The sequence below is a fragment of the Hippichthys cyanospilos genome, chromosome 16 (assembly GCF_059441005.1).
Source record: "Hippichthys cyanospilos isolate Australia breed blue-spotted pipefish chromosome 16, RoL_Hcya_1.0, whole genome shotgun sequence".
Classification (NCBI taxonomy): domain Eukaryota; kingdom Metazoa; phylum Chordata; class Actinopteri; order Syngnathiformes; family Syngnathidae; genus Hippichthys; species Hippichthys cyanospilos.
Window position 1 is genome coordinate 7,956,146 of NC_142384.1, and position 19,733 is coordinate 7,975,878.

General features: G+C 41.2%; 3 protein-coding genes across 4 annotated transcripts; 2 read left to right on the forward strand and 1 right to left on the reverse strand.

The window, feature by feature from the left end:
- The first annotated feature begins 306 nt into the window (after positions 1-306).
- Positions 307-6,536, forward strand: LOC148410385 (uncharacterized). Its single transcript, XM_088436551.1, has 4 exons — positions 307-702; positions 1,859-2,010; positions 2,098-2,203; positions 2,939-6,536. Exons 1-4 carry the CDS (start codon positions 420-422, stop codon positions 3,565-3,567), a joined length of 1,170 nt encoding a protein of 389 aa, XP_088292677.1. The 5' UTR covers positions 307-419; the 3' UTR covers positions 3,568-6,536.
- LOC148410386 (uncharacterized) lies at positions 6,182-14,078 on the reverse strand. Of its 2 annotated transcripts, XM_088436548.1 has the most exons (7): positions 13,634-14,078; positions 13,361-13,470; positions 12,157-12,410; positions 11,919-12,033; positions 11,381-11,492; positions 9,781-10,125; positions 6,182-8,122 (listed from the first exon to the last, which is right to left on the reverse strand). In XM_088436548.1, exons 1-7 carry the CDS (start codon positions 13,902-13,904, stop codon positions 7,500-7,502), a joined length of 1,830 nt encoding a protein of 609 aa, XP_088292674.1. In that variant the 5' UTR covers positions 13,905-14,078; the 3' UTR covers positions 6,182-7,499. The 2 variants fall into 2 exon arrangements, with proteins under 2 accessions (XP_088292674.1, XP_088292675.1); XM_088436549.1 differs by lacking the exon at positions 9,781-10,125 and having other exon boundaries at positions 6,185-8,122.
- A 267-nt stretch (positions 14,079-14,345) lies between these two features.
- Positions 14,346-18,699, forward strand: vac14 (vac14 homolog (S. cerevisiae)). Its single transcript, XM_088435992.1, has one exon. The coding sequence runs from the start codon at positions 14,478-14,480 to the stop codon at positions 16,809-16,811; it is 2,334 nt and encodes a 777-aa protein (XP_088292118.1). The 5' UTR covers positions 14,346-14,477; the 3' UTR covers positions 16,812-18,699.
- Positions 18,700-19,733: the final 1,034 nt, after the last annotated feature.

A 19,733-nucleotide genomic window follows, 5' to 3' on the forward strand; every position in this document is an offset into this window, starting at 1 on the left:
TGCGGCGTCACTTTCTATTTTCTATCTCACATAAAACACATTGCAATTGCTAAATATGAACGATTGAAAATGTAGTGTATGAAAATTGACTTTATGAGAGCCAACAATTCATTAATAATGTCGGAGCAAAATGGTTGTTTCAGTCGTTATAACTATCAAGCCTGTTTTGTTTTACACAATTTAGGTAAAAATAAAATATTGTACGAACAGTACAAGTAAAGTTCACAATTCATGCAGCGTTCACGTACAGCTCGGAAAGGACACGTCCGCATCCCACAATACACCGCGGCGCAGCAGCTAGCCGTTATAGCAGTTAGCCTCGTTCCCCCACTATTCGCTCGCGGACCTCGTTTTGTCAAATACATGCCGAACGCGTCGAGGCCGAACCGTCGATTTATTAGCGCCTATTCCGCGTCGAGATGATGTGCGACACCACCAACAGAAGCTTCCGAATGCAACTGGCGGCCATCCTGGAGAAGCTAACCAAGACGGCCCTGATGGAGATCGGAAACCTGGCGGACGAGTACTCGTCGGTCCTACTTGGCGAGATCTCCCTGCACAAGAGCGAGAACGAGGCCCTGAAGAAGCGATGCTACTCCCTGGAGCTGCAACTCAGGGCCGCCCGGGAGACTCATTACTACCCGGGACACGTCAACAACATCGGACGAAGGAATCCCGAAGGTCAAGATACTCAGAAAAGTGGTGGGTTGCTTTCGTGGAGAGGAGCTTTTAAAAAGGGAGCACGTTTCAAGGGTGTTCTCTGGGAAATTTAGGCGGCATTAATTACGTCATGAACATGATAGCGGATCTTGAAAGATTAAAAAAAAAAAAAGATAGAAATCAGATCGTCCAAAGTTCTGATATTGTAATTTTTATAGTGTTCAAAATATTAACGTGCATAATAATGTAGTAGTACTTTTAATTCAGATCCGATCGCGATTATATCTGGAAGCAAATGAATTTTGTATATGATGAGCGAGAATTCAACAATAATTGGAATCCTGATCTGAATTCTGATTTTGAAAGCAGTTTATAACCTTTGCATACAGGCTTGCAAATTCTGTTTAGATCTAATCCAGATTTTTAATATTAGGAAATATTTTGAATTTGTGTGTGTAGGGTTAGATGTGTTGGATTTGATCCTGAGCTATCTAATCCATTTGGAAGCAGTTTTAATTTGTGAGTACTCTGTAAAATCTTTTACAGATTTTTAATTATTTATGTATTTATTAATCACAGTCTAATCCACATTTAATATTTGGAAGAACAGTACTGTAATACAAATTTCTGTATGACGGGTTTGTAAATCTGATCCAGATTGTATGTTTAGAAGAGATCTACTGTAAATTAGTGTTTGATGGGTATGAATTCATCTGTAAAATTTAATCCAAGTCTGATCAGCATTATTATGTTGAAAAAAACTTGAATATGTGGGTGATTGGTAAGAATTAGGATGTAAATTCAATCCTGATCTGATTCTATTTGTATGTTTGGATGTATTGGATTTAATCTGGATCTGATCCAGATTATCAATTTGAATCCAATTGTCAAGTGTCAATCCTGGGTTATTTGTGTGTATTAAGGGTGAGCTCTTATTTTTGGTTGTTGTTCTATTCGAATGTTATATACAAGACCTTTCTCAAGAAATCACCAATGATCTGATCCAGATTGTGTCTGTATATGCTTATTTAATTTTTTGTAGAAATTTTCCAAATTGGATCCAGATTGGTATTTTTACAAGGGCTTAAAATATGTATACGCAGATTCAGATGCTATAAATTTTCACCCTGGCATGATCAAGATGGGGAAACATGTAAACGCATGTATAGACATTTCATTCCGTCTTTGATATTTGCAGACCACCAGCAACAGCAGCAGGTGTCCGCCCCGGCCATTGATGGGGTCTTCGGAAAGGATTGGTGCATGGATCTTTGGCGGGAAGACAAAAGAGTCGCCGCTCAAAGGAAGGAGGCAGCTGAGCCCGTTGCCATGTCAAGCATGGGAACGCAGGCAAGTCTGCGTGGCGTTTGTAAAGCTATTGTCACGTTTAGACATTTCATCTTTTTTCAAGGCATTCATACGGTAACATTTTGGCAGGTGTTAGATATAATAGAAACGGAACCCGACCTGATCTTCGTCAAGGAGGAAACGTACGACGATCATCCGCTCGGGCAGCAGATGAGGCTGACGGACAACAGGAAAGGTAAACTGATTAAAAGTAACACATGCTACCGGGTGTTTAAAAGTTGAGGTTTCGAGTTTTTTTTTTTTTTTTAATCTCTTGGCATTTTTTAAAACTTAAAATGCCTGTTCGAACACGACTTCAAAAAGGACTGTTTTTTAAATTATTTTACTTGCTTTTTATAGCATTAAGATAATAATGGATGTTAATTTGAAAATATATCATCACATTTGTGGAAATGTGTAGTTTGACAATAATAAGTCTAGTAATACGGTATCACTAGTGCTTGCAGAGATGACTCAACAAATCACCTCTGAAAATAGATGGCAATTGCTGTTTGTTTTTTTAATCTTCCTGGCATGCATGGAGGATAAGGACGAGGTTTTTGTCTTGAAATAGCTTACAGGTGAAATGGCACTGTGACTACCTAAGAACAATTAAAAAAGTAAGAATGGTAATATATTTATTCACTCCTTCGATTAAACATGGTACACATTTTTTAATGTACCAAATAGTCATTTTTTTTAAATATTTATGTTCAATGAAAAAAAAGTGAAAATAATTTTAATACCATGATATTTTTGCACATGGTTACCACAGAATTTAATATTGGCCCAAGCCTAATAGCGATTAAAAAAAAAAAAAAAAAAAAATTGAGTCCCCCACAAGATGAAGCTAGTATGTTCTTAAATAGCAAAACATCACAACGTACTAACCTGAATATTCCATGGAGGTAACAATTTGTATATTGGGCAGATGTCGGGCTGCTGGACACCGAGGTCCATCGCCCCGTCAACGAGCTCCAGCTCCACTCTGAAGTTCTCAACAGCTTCCCTTTGATGGCCGACAGCCAGGCGCAGCGCGTACAGCCCAACATCATGGACAAGCTGATCGAGGACGCCGCCATGAGCACGCTGCTGGACGCCACGGGGGCCCCTGCGCCCGCCGCCGCCTGCGACTACGTAGGCTACGCCGGCAACATCCACGGGGGTGCCGGAAAACAACTGGCTCTCCTCCCTGCCAAACCCATGAGACCCAGCAAGCACTTCCAGTGCCTCTTCTGCGGGAAAGTCTTTAACTGCCTGAGCAGCCTGAAAGTGCACGTGAGACGGCACTCGGGCGAAAAACCGTTCAGCTGCACGGTGTGCGGCAAACGCTTTGCCCAAAAGACGTATCTGAAGCTGCACCAGCGCGTGCACTCCGGGGAGAAACCCTACAGCTGCCCCAACTGCGGACGCAGTTTCTCCCAGAAGAGCTCGCTGAACATTCACTTCCGAACGCACACGGGAGAGAAGCCGTACAGCTGCGTGGACTGCGGGAAATGTTACGCCTACAAGTACGGCTTGAACCACCACCAGTGTTTCACCCACATGAAGACCACCTGAATGAGAAGCGGACCCCTGCGTTCCTTTGGGCTCTCCAAGTGGCAAGTTTTTGTTTAAACGGTTGGTGTCAAAAGTAACCTTCGTTGGGTCAAAGTACAGTATTTAAGGTATTTGTTTTCCGCAAAATGATGCCAGTCCCTTTTTGTTTTGACCTAGTTTTTTTTAACTGTAATTTTGTTAACTAACATTTTTTTTTTACATTAAATTACATTAAATATTTTTACATGAAAAATATTTGGGTCGAGGTAACCCAAATCAGGTCAAAAAGTGACCAACCAAGATTTTAAGTTACTCATTTAACTGAAAAAGTTGGGTCAGTTCATTTTGACCCATTTTGGGTTATTTTTGACACAATTGTTTTCCCGTGTAATTTTTTTTTTGGAGCAAGCAGGCAGTCAATTTTTGTTTTGAGCCAATTTTTTGGAGTAGGTTTTTTTTTTTTTTTTTTTAGTAACACATTTTACAGGCTAAAAACCCTTGGGTAACAAAATAAAAATACAACAAATTGAGTCAAAAGGTGACCAACCCAATTTTTTAAGTTAATCATTCTATCCCCCAAAAATTGCTCAGCATTTTTGATGCTACTGCTTGCAGTTCAAATGTTTTTCAAGCAATGTTTTTTTTTATTTTGTATTTATTTATTTTTGAAATACACATTTTAATCATTTGGTCAAAAATAAGCCAAATAATTTCAAAAAGCAACCCACCCAACTTCTCCAATAACGTAACCAAAAATGTTGGGTCCGGTTTTGGGTTATTTTTGACCCAACTATCAAATCAGGTCAAAAGGCAACCTTCCATTCATTTTCTAGAGCCGCTTATCCCCACAGGGGTCGCAGACTCTATCTCAAGCTGGCTTCGGGCAGTAGGCGGGTAACACCCTGAACCGGTTGTCAGCCAATCGCCGGGCAGACAGAGACCAACAACCATTCACGCACCCAATCATAATTTAGTATGTCCGATTTACCTGCTGTACATGTGTTTGGAGAGTGGGAGGAAGTCTGAGTGCCCGGAGAGAACCCACGCGGGCTCGGGGAGAACATGCAAACTCCACACAGGAAGGCCGGAGCCAGGTGGATTTGAACCGGGACCTTTGAACTGTGAGGCGGATGTGCCACGAGCCGCCTCAAAAGGCAACCAAACCAATTCTTTCAGTTATTTGTCAGTCCATTTTGTGTTTATCCATTTTTGTTTATTTTCGACACAACTTGAGTATTTTTTTCTCTTTTTTTCCCCCGAACCAACATTTTCTTACATTTTGAAAACAGATGTGCCAAAAATAACCTAAATCAGGTCAAAAGACAACCGACCTAATTTTTTACCTTCTATTTATTTTGTCCAAAATGTTGGGTCATTCCATTTTTGTTTTGACCCAACTTTTTTTTTTTAAAACACTTTAAAAACATTTCGGGCAAAAATAACCCAAATCTGATCAGAAAGTAACCAATTAAACTTCTAAGTGATTAATTTTACCAATACAGTTAGTTCTATCCTTGACCTTTCCGAACAGTGTCAAGTGGATTACCCAACATTCATCTGTTTGTGTGTGTGTGTGTGTGTGTGGTGTGTGTGTAATATATATATATATATATATATATATATATATATATATATATATATATATATATATATATATTAATCTAAAACATTGGGTCAAATTGTTTTAATGGGTTATTCATTTGACCTAACTTTGAAGTTGACCCCAGGGTTATTTTTGACCCAACTATATTTAGTGTTTGCAGTGTGAGTAACACTTCTTTGTACTAAATGAAGCTAGAGAAAACATAATTCAAATGTCAGGAAAAAAACAAATGGAGTGCATTTATCGCTTATTTGTTGTGGTTTAAAGGGGAAGTCTGCTATTCCATTTAACAGGTTTCTGAATATGTTTCTCGTCTTTTCTGAACTACACTCTTAATTGTGCTATCATCCACATGCGTTTGGAATGCATGAGAAAAATCACACGGGACGCAACGTAGTCGTCGTCGACCTCGCAATTCTCTTTTGTGGCACTTCGTGTGAATACCTCATTGAAACGCTGACCTCATCCGCATCGCATGCCGTCTTGTTTGCTGTGCATTGTATGAAATACCTCCTTCAAGGCCGGAGTACACGGACTTGTCTAGTAAAAGCCGGAAAATTATGTTAGTGCCGATGTGTAGCATACACCTTCAACTACCTCATCACAACAGTAAATGTAACTTTTTTTTTTTCAAAAAACTGTCATTCATTTCAACTCCTGTCACTAAAGGATGTACAGGTTTGAATGATTTTCAAAATAGGGGTGCTTGTAATTTCCCTCTCCTTGTATTATTGCTTCCTTTGTGGGTGGAATGTAGCAACTTGGAGCACTGATGTATCATCATTCTTCCGTAATCAGTGATTTATATCATAAGTCTTGTTTAATATGCTGAAATTACCAAAAAGATACATAAAAGGGCACACTGTCGATACAGATGTATACCAGTAGTAGTTTAATTCAAAAAGTCAAACTTGAGTGTGTGTGTGTGTGTGTGTGTGTGTGTGTGTGTATATATATATATATACATATACATACACATACACACCCAATACAGTTGTATACAGTATGTACACATATGTCTATGAAATGGAATAAAATAATAAACTTTAATATTCTAATTTATTGGTAAGGACCTGTGAAGGGAAAAAAAAAAAAATCAAGATTGTGTTGCGCTGCTTCTATTTAATAAATGTTCGAAAACCAGTCCAACTGAAGTAATAAAATTACAGACAAGACAAAGGACTCTTGAAAATCCTGCTCATTCCTATTTTGCTTGTTGTGTTTGCCAAAGGAAATGACTGATTTTCATTGTGCTTGCATGCCCTCCCAATTGCTGAAGTATGTACAATTGTTCATTGGAGTTCAATGCAAAGTGCATTCTTTGATTCAATAACAAAGCACATTGACTGTATTTTTAAGGGATGCTTTTATTTAATAAACCTCTTAACTCCCAGATGGACAATGACTATTATTAAAATTGAAACAATCAAAATCATTTTAAAAGCTATAAAACGAACAAAAAGATACAGATCAATTTATTTATGCAGTAACAGCTCACTTTCCATCTGCTTACTACTTACAATACTGTCAGTTTTGAAAAATGCTTTTCCCGGATTCACCAAGCCAATAGGTTCATTCATTTTCTATAGTGCTTTTGTCATCGTTACAGTTGCAAATGGGCAGGAGCAGACCAGGCGTCTGGCAAGGTCCATTGCTTTAGTCACCTCATCGCTCAGCCTCAAATTGGTTAGCTAATCACATAGAGTTCTCCTCCGACAATTGCTCAACAGTAAATACGGTTTTCACGGGTGAAACCCAAAGTTGAAACAAGCACTATCTGATGTTTAAGCAGTCAATCTTAAACAGTCATCGCTCATCTATTGATTTGAAACCTATTTGTTGTCAGTAATCAACAAAAATGAAGGAATTGATTTGTTGTATTGTTTCAATACTTTTGCAGGAGACTGTCCGAGCACTTTTTTTTTTCGGTTAAACTATTTCCTTAGTGACTTTAAACACCCCCATCAAACACTTAAAAAATTAAACACTCACTGCCCCGACCTAAATTCTAACCTCAACCATCCCGAGTGCGCTTTCTGCTGGGGGCATGTGGTACTGCACCCATGCCAGTCATTTCTATACCGAGAACATTTTTTGATCACGTTTGGACTTACTGGCTTACAGAGAACTGATGTGGGCTCTTGAACCTGCGTTTGTGGCTGTATAATCTTCTTTTCATCCAGAATTGATGTAAAAATGGCCTATTGGACCACTTTTGGTGGGTGGAGTCGAACACAGTAGATAGCTCCACCCACACATTGAGCCATGCCTTGGAACTGCGCTCTGCCATCAGGGTTACTCGTACGACTTTCTATCCAAACCCAAAGTAAAATTTCATATAACATTCGCCTCAAATGGTCTGCGTCTTATGTTTCAACAAATGACGTAGTAGCTGCGCCTTCGTATCAAACTTCATTCCACATTCGTGGCAGCCTCTGTGCGTTCGGATGAGGTGACCTCTCATACCGCCCTTCTGCGCGAACCTCTGCCCACAGAAACGACACGCGAAGCGTTTCTCCCCCGTGTGCACCACCATGTGCGTCTGGAGGGCCGACTGGGAGGCCCAAGTCTTCCCGCACAGACGGCACTTGTTGGGGAGCAACTCGCATTTGTGGCGCTTGAACGTAGCCTTGGCCTCAAATTGCTCCTTGCACACGTTGCACCAGTAAGGCTGGTGGGCTTTCTGGTGTACTATCAGTGTGTTGGGGTTGTAGAACACAATGTTGCATCGTAAGCAAATACATTTGTTTCCATCGGTGCTTGAGCTAGTGCGTACTGTTAATTTCTTTTGGCCGTCTTCAACAATATGTTCGAAACAGTCGTCCGTTGCGTTGTCGCTCAACTCAACGCCTTGTTCTCCGATCTCATTATCGTCAACTTTATCGTACTGATTCTTACTGTCTGCGTCCGTAGATTCATCCATCGGCCACGCTGGCATTTGCTCTGGTTTCGCTGTGAAGACTCCATCGTCATCTGTTAAAAAAAAACAACATACAAAGATTGGTTACTGCATTAACATTTCACACAATTTTTACTACTTCTGGTCACTTTCATGCTGGATAAAGTTTTGAAATCATTTATCTTAGTCAAAAAATCATACAGATCCAGATTTTGAGCTATGATTTAGTTCTATGGGTGCCATTGGACTAAAAATGTTAATTGTACCTTCTTCCATTAATTTTTTTTTCAAGCACCTGCAGAGCTTGCTGATGAGCTAATCATATGAATCAAGTGTGTTGGGGGAGAAACATGCAGGATACCAGAACAAGGACTGGAGAGTGAGACCAATGGATTTTATAACAACAATTTCTTTAATTAGACAAATTTCTTTACCAGGGGGTACAACAACAACAACAACAACAGTGAAGGAATCTGTGATGATTTGCAACTTTTCCACCGCAAGGGCAAAGTCCATTTGAATGATTCCAGTTTTAGTCCTGAATGAACGCTGTGGAAAATGGTCTAGGTGATGGCTGGGATTCTGTCTGATCAGTTTGGCCTACTGCCTTCTGGTCTCATTCGCATCCTCTATGTCTATCTGAAGGTGCCGTTTGTGCATCCCTTCCATCTCCCAAGACGCTATCTCCTTCAGCGTGTCACAGTAAAACCCTACACTCTTCTGGGAAGACATATATAAAGGCATAACGTAGGTCAAGGTTCCTGCTTCCGGGTCTGCTGGTGTCGGGGTTCTCCAGGACAAACTGACGTCGCTGGAGCCCACACCTTTCACTGAGGAGTGACACAAATCAAGTGTTATACACAAGCACAAAAAAAAAAGTTGCATTTCAGAAAATTATTTTACGCGTTTAACATGCAGTCAGATATTCTAAGGCTTTTTACACCACCCAAAGGGGGAAAAAAAAGCTTTTCACATTCCACAATAAAGATTAAAAACGTCCCATTGTAAGCCATTGTAACGATTCACTTAAAAGGAAAATCTATTGAATCATTAAAAACATTTATTGCAATAAAATACAGATAAAAACACAAGTACTTAAATTAATAGTTAAAACAATTCTAAGTCTAAATACAAATGTTTTTGCACATACAAGTTAATTCCACGTTACCTAGACTTGCATTTCTGAATTATTAAAAAAATTCTACACCATTTAAAAACTTCAGTGATTTGTTGGTGCACCACAATGTTCCACCACAAATCACAGCAGTATAACACCTGACAGTGCTATTTGGTGTTCATTTTTCGGAAAAATTGCCACAAGACATACTCATTTGTGGCTACACATCGAACATTTTCAGTACAATACAATTAAAATAATAATAAAAGAATACGCACCAAAACGTGACTTCCGTGTAGCCTTTATGTAGAAGCAATTCGCCTCCCGAGAGTTAAAGTTAAAGGTGAGCAAAAAATTTCAGTTTTTATGTCTTGCCGGTCACTTAATGTGAGTGAAACGTGTTTAAAAGATAGCTTATGCAAAACCTATTAAGGCTGGCAATATAATTTCCATTATTTTCCACGGGGAAAGAAATGGGAAACTGACATGGAATGACAAAACAAAATGGACTCAAATTGGAAGAATGATATCTTACAGGATGCTTTCTTTCTGATTTCTATGACATACAGTCCTATACATATGTTATTCAAGTGGCTTGCGTTCAGCAAAACTTACCAACAGGGTCCATCATGGCCTCCGGCGGAGCGGCCGCGGTATCCACGTGTTGCTTGTTTACCGGCGGCCCACGACCATAAACGGCATCCACCAACTTGAACCACCTCCACGCTTTGGTCCTAGTGTGCTCTTTAATTTTGCGGTACTCGCAGCGCAGCTTCTTCCACTTCATCTGGCACTGGCCGCACGTCCGGTGGTAGCCCTTGGCGGCTAAGCGCTGCGAGACCAGCTGGAAAACCCTCTTGTTCCGAACCGCGCCAACGAGCTGCCGATGCACCTCCTCTTCGGCGAGGATACCGAGGAAGGTCTGCACCTCCTGGAAAGTCCAGGGTGCGCTGTTGTGTGCTGATGTTGTCCAGAAAGAGGCAACATAGACAGTGTTTAATTCTCTCTAAGTCTCTCTGTCAGAGTATGGCTTTGTTTTGTTTTTGTTTTGTTTTGTTTTTTTATAATAAATTCCTTGTTGCAACAAAAGTATCTAAATTAATGACTACTTTTTAAGACTGATGATGTGGCTCAATTATTTTTTTTTTAATGTGTTGTTGCAATGCTATTGCTGTGAAAATCCTGAATGCCTTCTTCTGAGCAGCAAAGAAAGTCAAAATGGATGTAGGCTTGGGATGTTCACTGACATTTTTTCCAGACCACTAACAGGATGAGTACTGTGGATGTTTGATATCACTTTTTTCAGACCGATACCAGGACGGGTACTCAACTCTTTAGTTGTCAATGATACCAATATAAAGCACTGATACTAGTAATACATTGGATACACAAAGTTGTGTAAAATAAAATAAATATTAATATAATAAACACATTTTACCTTAAAATCTTCCTGAAATTGATGGCAAAATTCTATTCTCCTAATTTGTCATTTCTACTTCATGATCATAAAACTGTTCCAAGAGAGCAGCCGATATTAGTGTCAGCTGCTATGTACGATATCATGAAGTAAGGCCAAATTGTGGGCCAGATAACGATACTCGGTGTTGTTATTTGCCAATTCCTAACGAGCACTCGATTCTTTCCTAGTCAAGGATACCACGATTAATTGTGATTCATAAAAATTCCTCCCCAAAACACAACGGGAGATGAATTTAAAGGGAGGCCTTTTTATCCCAATAAAGCATTTTTACTTGTCATTAATTTACTCTTCTATGTCATGCCCATTCGTAAGATGGCCACCCATATCTGCTACTGTCACGAGTACTACTACCTTGAAATAAGGCTGATACCAATATCCGGTAAAAGGTACTGTAAGAAATACCGCTATTCATTAGACGGTAAGCTTGAACGTCACCTGCAACTCATTATGTCGACAGAAAGAAATAGGACAAAAATGTCTAAATGTTTCACAGGTCTTCTCTGACAGTGTGTATGCCTTGTGATGAATGCTGCCTCACAAAGGTCCACCTTGGTACTACAACAAACATCAGGGGACTCATAATTGTCCGTGGAAATATGGTTGTGTGTGAGGTGTGTTGTGTTGGTCATAAAAACTACACTTAGGCTATTGCAAATCATGAAAAAAAAAAAAAATCTACTAAGATGTTAATGATCGTTGTACATGTACTCTGTTTAAGACCGTGGCATGACTTACTTTCTTGAGTGGGTGTTTCCTGGGGCAAACTGGCAACATTTCCATTCAAAAAACCTTCCACTTTGACTTGTATCACATCAGCATGTTCGGAGTTGGAGTCAGTCATTTCAACCTGCAAAACAGAACAATTAGAATCAAAACATTTTTTTTGTACTCCCCTAAAGCAAATAAGAACTGAAAAGAGCGGTTGCAACCAATCAACTACTAATCTTTACTAATTTTACTGTTACTAATCTTTCATGATCTTTTGGAACTACTTGATTGGTTTGTTTCCATGGGAATCAATGGAAATTCAGTGGGTTTCAACAAGGCAACCAAGTTTATTCGAAATGGAGTGTGTCATGGGATTTTGAGATGGCTTGAATAAATATGCTTCCTATCTCCTGACAGAATGCCTGCAAATTTTGATACACCCGATTATGGTACGGAGATGTTTAATTAAAGTCAACTCAATATACTACGGTCAACTGGTTTTCTCCATTTGCATTATGTCTGCCGCAGCATTTTTTTCCCCCAGCACTCATAGTTGTTTACATACCTGGGAGACTTCATGGTTGTGGCAATTTGCAGGACTGATGTCCTTTATGTACAGCTTTTTTCCATCAGGTGTAACTCGCACTTTGATTGTGAATGGACAACGCTTCAAATCGGGGCTAAAAGGATAAAAAGATATTGGTAAGTAACAAGCACTCTATTTGCATTCCAATAAACCCAATCATCACAATTGTGATCCATTATGGAGTCCTATCTCAGTGGTAACAAATGAACATCCGTACCCGTTGCTCTCATGGGCACAGGCAAAGTCCAGCTCAGCGAACACTAAATCGTCAGTGTATGATTTTTTCCTCGTCCGCTTTTTGGCATTCTCCACCATCCTGGAGCTTCGCTTGTAAAGCACCACAAAATTGGATCGCTGCCATCGTTCAATGGCCTCTGACAAAGACTCAATACTATAAAACTCGACTCCTTTCTCCAAATCCGGCACTTTGCTCTGAGACACACAGTCCAGAGGCATGGAAACAATCATATCCTAAAGAAAAAAGAAGTTACAGAGTGAATAAAAGGTCATCTAAATAATAAGAGTTATGCAATACCAAGTACCTTAATTCTCGGAGTATAAGACGCACATTTGTATAGGACACACCCCTAATTTTAGTGTCCAATTCTGGTATTTTCTATGTTACCGCTTATATGACGCACCAACGGTTTGGTGACAACGTAAAAACTACAGCAAAGCAGAATAAATCTCTTCCTAAACCCTTCATATTTTCTTGTGTTCATATCCGCAAGTTTTATATTTATTGCGCGTAAAGTTAAGTGTTTGCGATTTCCCACATTGTGAGTGCTCAGTGAATGCAGTTCCAAAGTAACTCGAAGCAGTTTTTCCATTTCCTCATAAAACGGCCCGAGTTCAATTTACCGTAATACCCAAAGTTGCGCAGCGCCCATGTTTCACCAAGTTTATGACTGTGTGTATATGCCACAAAACCACAATTAATAAATGAGTCAAAAGGAATACCTTTCTATGTTCTCTAACTGAAGCACTTGCATCTTACCTTGCCTTGATCAATCTTCTTTGAATGGTATCGAATAAAAAAATAAAAAAATCAAATCTTTAAGTTATCGTTTATTGGACATACCCAAACTTTTGGTCTTAATTTTTGGGAAAAAAAGTGTGTCTCACATTTGGAGATTTATGGTAAATACTGGCGCCACGATCGTGGATACCAATACAAAATGCTTTTTAGTTAATCATATATGAAGGTAATTTAAATCAGTTGATGCAATAATAAACATATTTTGTGCAAATTACACTTGCTTGATTCTTAACTATGCCATAATACACAATCCTCAATGGAAAAATACAAATTGAGTTGATCTTCACATTCTAGCTTTTTGGTATCGATACAAAACTAATATGTACTCATTTTGAAATCGAATCTATCGATAGTTGGATCCTACTGAGGAATAGAAACTCACATCATCCTTCTGCTGAGCATCTATCTTTTGACTAGCACGGAATCGGTCTTCCCACAGATTGCGGCACCAGTCCTTTCCAAAGACTCCCTCGATGACAGGAGACACAGAACCTGGGAGTTACAACAACAAAGAAACTGGAACTGAGGAGTCGCTCTTTTCGAACAAAAGGCTATTTAAAATATACTTTTAAGGTCTTTAAATTTGCGTTACTACTACTGACAAAACACGAACCGACTTTTCATCAATTTATTTCCACGGGTGTGCCAAATTTACCGTTAACTTCTTCGTCTTCGTTTGTCTGGATGGCGACGGTACGGTGGCTCCGAAACAGCCCGGGTGCCTTGCACCTGGCCGCAGTCAACTGGCACTCCAGCGTGTCGACTTTCTCCGTTAGGACCAGGTTGAGCCTTTTGAGCCGTGACAGCTCCAAACGAAGCTCGACCGTGTCTTCGTCCACCGCCTTACAAAGCTCGGCCATGGCGGACTCGGCCAGCGTCTCCATGATTGAGGAAAGCTTGGAATGAAGATTCACGTTGCTTTCCATTGTTGTCGGAAGCGTGTATGCTTTTAGGAAATGTCTTTTTATGTCGACAAAAAATCTCAATACGCAAAGTAAAATTGTTTTTGAGTAAAATTGCGAGTGGAGGCGATAAAGGATGCTCTACCTCTCAAGTCTGTCGGAACGAATCAAGTGGAAGTAAAAGCACTTTATTGAAGATAACGGTGGTCTTCTTCGGTGGTATTTGTTGATAGTTGGTAAACCGCCTAGCAAGTGGATTACTGCCATCGTTATGTGGAAAAGGACGTAATGCGAGATAAAATAAAATACATTAAAATTGCGTTCAAATTATTTATTTATACTTCTTCACTAAAATGAAGAACCATCTGTGAAAAAAAAATACAAAAACGTTTTTTTTTTTTTTTTTGCTAAACAGAATCATGACGTGTGTCTTTCCGCCGGAAGCGACCGGTCAGCTGCGTCGCATTTACTTGCCGCTTCCTAGTTCCCTTTCCCGTGACAAGTTCTCCTCAATGCAGCATTTCTCTCGCATTTCCCCCTAACCCGAAACGGGAATACACATTTCCAAAGACTTTCGTTCGGACCTCCGCCGCCATCATGAACACGGAGAAGGACTTTACGCCGCTGACGCCCAATATCGTCCGGGCTCTCAACGATAAACTGTACGAGAAGCGGAAAGTGGCGGCCCTTGAAATCGAGAAGCTGGTGCGCGAGTTCGTGGCTCAGAACAACTCCACTCAGATCCGTCACGTTATCCAGATCCTGGCCTCGGAGTTCGCGCTGTCTCAGCATCCGCACAGCCGCAAGGGAGGACTCATCGGCCTGGCCGCGTGCTCCATCGCGCTGGGCAAGGACTCGGGTTTGTATCTGAAGGAGCTCATCGAACCGGTCCTCACTTGTTTTAACGACTCCGACAGCCGCTTGCGTTACTACGCCTGTGAAGCTCTCTACAATATCGTCAAAGTCGCCAGGGGAGCCGTGCTGCCTCATTTTAATTTGCTTTTCGATGGACTGAGCAAACTTGCAGCTGATCCCGACCCCAACGTCAAAAGCGGCTCCGAACTGTTGGACCGCCTCCTGAAGGACATTGTGACTGAAAGCAACAAGTTCGACCTCGTCGCGTTTGTGCCCCTATTAAGAGAGCGCATTTACTCTAATAACCAGTATGCCAGGCAGTTTATCATCTCATGGATCCATGTCTTGGAGTCCGGACCGGATATCAACCTGCTTCACTACCTCCCCGAGATCCTGGACGGCCTCTTCCAGATCCTGGGGGACAACAGCAAGGAGATCCGGCGGACATGCGAGGTGGTGCTCGGCGAGTTCCTGAAGGAGATAAAAAAGACGCCGTCCAGCGTGAAGTTCGCCGAGATGGCCAACATCCTGGTTATTCACTGCCAGGTGGCGGATGAAACCAAGGTGACCAACGACCTCATCCAGCTGACCGCCATGACATGGATGCGGGAGTTCATCCAGCTTGCGGGCCGCGCCATGCTGCCGTACTCGTCGGGGATCCTCACCGCCGTGCTGCCGTGTCTTTCCTACGACGAGCGCAAGAAGAACACCAAGGAGGCGGCGAGCGCCTGCAACTACAGCTTGATGAAGCTCGTCACCCCTGAGGATGATGACGATGATGAGGAAGAGGAGGAGGAGAAGAAAAGCGGACGCGTCGAGTCGCCACCCAAAGAAGATAGGGTGGATGCAGGCGACGTGCTGAACTCCTCGCAGGAAGCGGAGGGCCTCAGCAATATCAGCTTCTTCACCCCAACAAGCACTGACAGATCTCAGATGACTCTGGACTTGGATGGGATCGTGCAGGTGCTGGACCGCCATCTCCACGAGGCCTCCACGGGTATGATGACCCGCATCGCCGTGCTCAAGTGGCTCTACCACCTCTACATCAAAACGCCGCGCAAGATGTTCCGTCACACAGACAGCCTCTTCCCCATGCTGCTCAAAACCCTCTCGGACGAATCGGATGAGGTCATCCTCAAAGATCTGGAGGTGCTTGCTGAGATCGCCTCGTCTCCCGCCGGGCAGACGGATGCGGCGGTGACCTGCGACGGGATGGACAGCAGGCCGGCTCTCAAGGTGCCAAGCAAGACGATGGGCGGCGAATCCTCTCCTTCCACCCCTAGCATGAACTCGTATTTTTACAAGTTCATGATCAACCTCCTGAAACGCTTCAGCGTGGAGAGGAAGCTGCTGGAAAGCCGAGGCGCTTTCATCATCCGCCAGCTCTGTCTGCTCCTCCACGCCGAGAACATCTTCCACTCCATGGCGGACATCCTCCTCAAGGAAGAGGACCTGAAGTTCGCCTCCACCATGGTGCAGACGCTCAACACCATCCTGCTGACCTCGGCCGAGCTCTTTCAGCTGCGCAACCAGCTGAAGGATCTACGCACGGTTGAGAGCTGCACCCTCTTCCGCTGCCTCTACCGCTCGTGGTGCCACAACCCCGTGGCCACCGTCTCGCTTTGCTTCCTCACGCAGAACTACAAGCACGCCTACGACCTCATCCAGAAATTCGGCGGGCTAGAGGTGACGGTGGACTTCCTAATGGAGGTGGACAAGCTGGTACAGCTGGTGGAGAGCCCCATCTTCACCTACCTGCGCCTTCAGCTGCTGGACGTGGAGAACAACCCATACCTGATCAAAGCGTTATACGGGCTGCTGATGCTTCTGCCGCAGAGCCAGGCTTTCCAGCTGCTGTCTCATCGGCTGCAGTGCGTCCCCAACCCGGAGCTCATGCGGACAGTGGACGGGTCCAAGCGCGCCAACGCCAAGGAGCGAGAGGCGGAGCGCAAGCACGCCCAGATGGACTACGGCGAGCTGCTGCGCCACTTTGACTGCGTGCAGGGTAAACACCTGGAGGTGCGACACCAGCGCTCGGGGCGTGTGGCCGAGCTGCCCGACAGGAAGCTCGTGTGAGCTCGCCTCAGGATGTTAAAACTGAGATCACCTGGGACCAAATATGATATTATGAAGCGTGTACATACACTGGCATGGTGAGAGTGTTCAATTCAGCCATCTTCTTTGTTTTCATTTATTTTATGGGACCGTTTTGAGTCTTCACTGTCGTGTTTTTGGAACATGTGAGACAACACGTAAAGTCAACGCAGGAAGGCCAGCGTAAAGATTTGAACCTAGAACCTCAGAATTGTGACACAGACGTGCTAATCACTTTTACACTGTGCTGCAAAGAGAATGTTATGGTAAAAGAAATTGAGCACTCTGCAGTCACAAGTTACATGTACTGTCGTTTTTTTTTTGTTCTTTAAACAAAGAGAAGTCACTGACACCATTATCATGTATTTTCTATTAAAAAAAAATAGGGCCACGATGAAAAAAGAAATCAAAATCATGATTTTTTATTATTTTATATCCTCCTGACCCCCAGCCTATTAATGTGTTTTGTAATTTTCTCCACTTTGTCAAGAGCAAGACAGCAAAGTAAACTGGACATCATTGGAAAAGCCCGAATGTCCTCCAGTAAGGACATCTAAGACGTAGCTGTAATGAGTCAAAAGATAGAGCTAAAAAAAAAAGTTCATTCCAGTGGACACAAATGAATAAGCTGGCTCTAAGGAGAATACATTAAAAAAACAGTATACTAGCAAGAATTGATTACGTGATAAAAAATTAGGATGATCACTGAAAAAGGTTAAAAATGTTTTTTAAAGTGCTGTAAAGCAGCAAAATTACCTAGAAATACACAGACATTTCCAAAAGAAAAAAAATATGTTATATACTTGGTCAAACAATTACATAAAACGTCTCCTGTTGGAATAGTTTTGTTTAACTAAAAACTGAAATAGATGGACTTTTTTCTCCCTTTCTCAATACATTGCTGAAGTATTGGATCGGGACTCTGTACTGGCAGATCTTCAAATTCAAGTGACTCAGACAGGTGCAAAAAAAATTTGATTGGGACAAGCCTCCATTTCACTGAGTTGCAAATGTTGCTGAATGAAGTGAGTTTTGCATTTTATCAGTCGTAATTTGTCACGTTAATAATTGCTCTTACTTTTCACAATTGTCGCAAGAACATTTTGACCATGTTTTGGTGAATCAATTTTTTCGCCCGCAAATTTAACATTGGCTAGGTTTGGCAATATTCCCAGCTCTGTGGGCTACAGTCTTAAACCACAGAATAATGAATTTGCTTTCAGATTAAATTTGCATACTTTTGAGGTTATCTGTAGTATGATAATACAATCGCGCTATTCATTTTCTCACTCTCTCTCTCTCTCTCTCTCTCTCATATATATATATATATATATATATATATATATATATATATATATATATATATATATATATATATATATATATATAGTTTCAAAATATACAACTTTTTTCTAAAACACCAATTTTGGTTTCATGTCCAAAATTTTCTGAGAAAAAAACCTTTGAAAATCCCCTTATTCTCTGAATACTATATCCCAAATATTTGATTTTACCCTTGCAAGAACGAAACTTGACTTTAGTTCCATGTGGCCCTAATATTTCTCATTTTCTCAGTCTCTTTTTTTTTTTGCACTAAATGAGTAAATACATTCAGTGGCACTTAATGGGACGTATCAATAATTCATTACATTTATCAATAGTTGTTATCGTGCTTTGCATTGGTGTATTGACTGAATTTTTGTTGTAAATCTGTTGCCTTAATATTTAAACCTCCAGTGTGACAAAGTCTTACCGCACTGCTGTTTGAAAATAAAGACAATACGTTATGTCATAACAAGCCGTAATGTAAAGATCAAGTGTTTTCCTGTCAGGAAATAAAGAATATGTATATGAGTTTTTTTCCTCCAAATGAATTGTTTCATTTATTTCATATGAAAAGCATCAAATGTTTCACGCCGGGTAGCCCGCTGTAGTGATTTAATGATGATGACTTATTGTCATGTGAGCCCCATACAAAGCATCACATGTCCAGAGTTGTGACCCAGCTTGGCTTTTCCACTTGAGACGCGACATATATTCTTGCTATGCCTTCTGATGTTGTTACACACGCCTCTAACTTAACAGCTACAGCTGGTATAACAGTAACTGTTTGTCCTTTCATTGCTAATATAATTCTCAGAGCTTTTCTCTGTTTTTTTTCAGAAAGTCGCCAATAAAGCTGGACCACACGTGATGACAGACACACTCTTTTTTTTTTTCCTTAACCAAATAGCAACTAAAACAGGAAAACAGGCAGAACCAGTTTCCAATGTTATCTTTTTCCATTACTTTACATCTAGCCTCTAGCCACAAAGTTCCTTATTTTCCTTTGACACCATGACATCAATAAAAGGGAAGTAAATTCAAAAGTTTGCTTTACAATAATATTGTTCTATGTTCCCCCACTAGCCTAAAAACACAATTCTGGTTAATATTGTGTTTGGGGAATATGAATTAAACAGGAAAATCCACTTTTTTTTCCCCACCCCATTTTTGCAGGCATTGAAATCGCCTAAAAATAACCACAATTGTTCAGGGCTCACATGTTCCGAGATAGCACAGGTGTCGAACTCAAGGTCCGGGGGCCAGATCCGGCCCGCCATATCATTTTATGTGGCCCGCAAAATGCTGATTTGACTTCAAGTTTCTGGCTAAAATACCAAACTTGCATGTTGTCTTCAACTTTAAAAGTTTTGGGGAAAAAAAAAATGTTCCCTATCTCTCTTTTGCAGTTTTTACTGACCTCTGATTTAAAAACTAGCTAAGCGTGTGACGAACTTGAAAATGTATTTGACTTTACAGTCATTCTGGCCCTCTAACAAACTATAACTACAATGGGGCCCAGAATAAAAATGAGTTTGACAGCCCTGCCCTAAAGTATCAAACAGAAAAAGCTAACCCTTT

Coding starts and splice junctions, on each gene's coding strand:
- LOC148410385 (XM_088436551.1), top strand. CDS start 420: ATGATGTGCGACACCACCAACAGAAGCTTCCGAATGCAACTGGCGGCC. Junction 703..1,858: donor TCAAGATACTCAGAAAAGTG/GTGGGTTGCTTT, acceptor TGATATTTGCAG/ACCACCAGCAACAGCAGCAG. Junction 2,011..2,097: donor TGTCAAGCATGGGAACGCAG/GCAAGTCTGCGT, acceptor ACATTTTGGCAG/GTGTTAGATATAATAGAAAC.
- LOC148410386 (XM_088436548.1), bottom strand. CDS start 13,904: ATGGAAAGCAACGTGAATCTTCATTCCAAGCTTTCCTCAATCATGGAG. Junction 12,411..13,360: donor ATGCTCAGCAGAAGGATGAT/GTGAGTTTCTAT, acceptor TTTTTTCTTTAG/GATATGATTGTTTCCATGCC. Junction 11,493..11,918: donor ACAACCATGAAGTCTCCCAG/GTATGTAAACAA, acceptor TCTGTTTTGCAG/GTTGAAATGACTGACTCCAA.
- vac14 (XM_088435992.1), top strand. CDS start 14,478: ATGAACACGGAGAAGGACTTTACGCCGCTGACGCCCAATATCGTCCGG.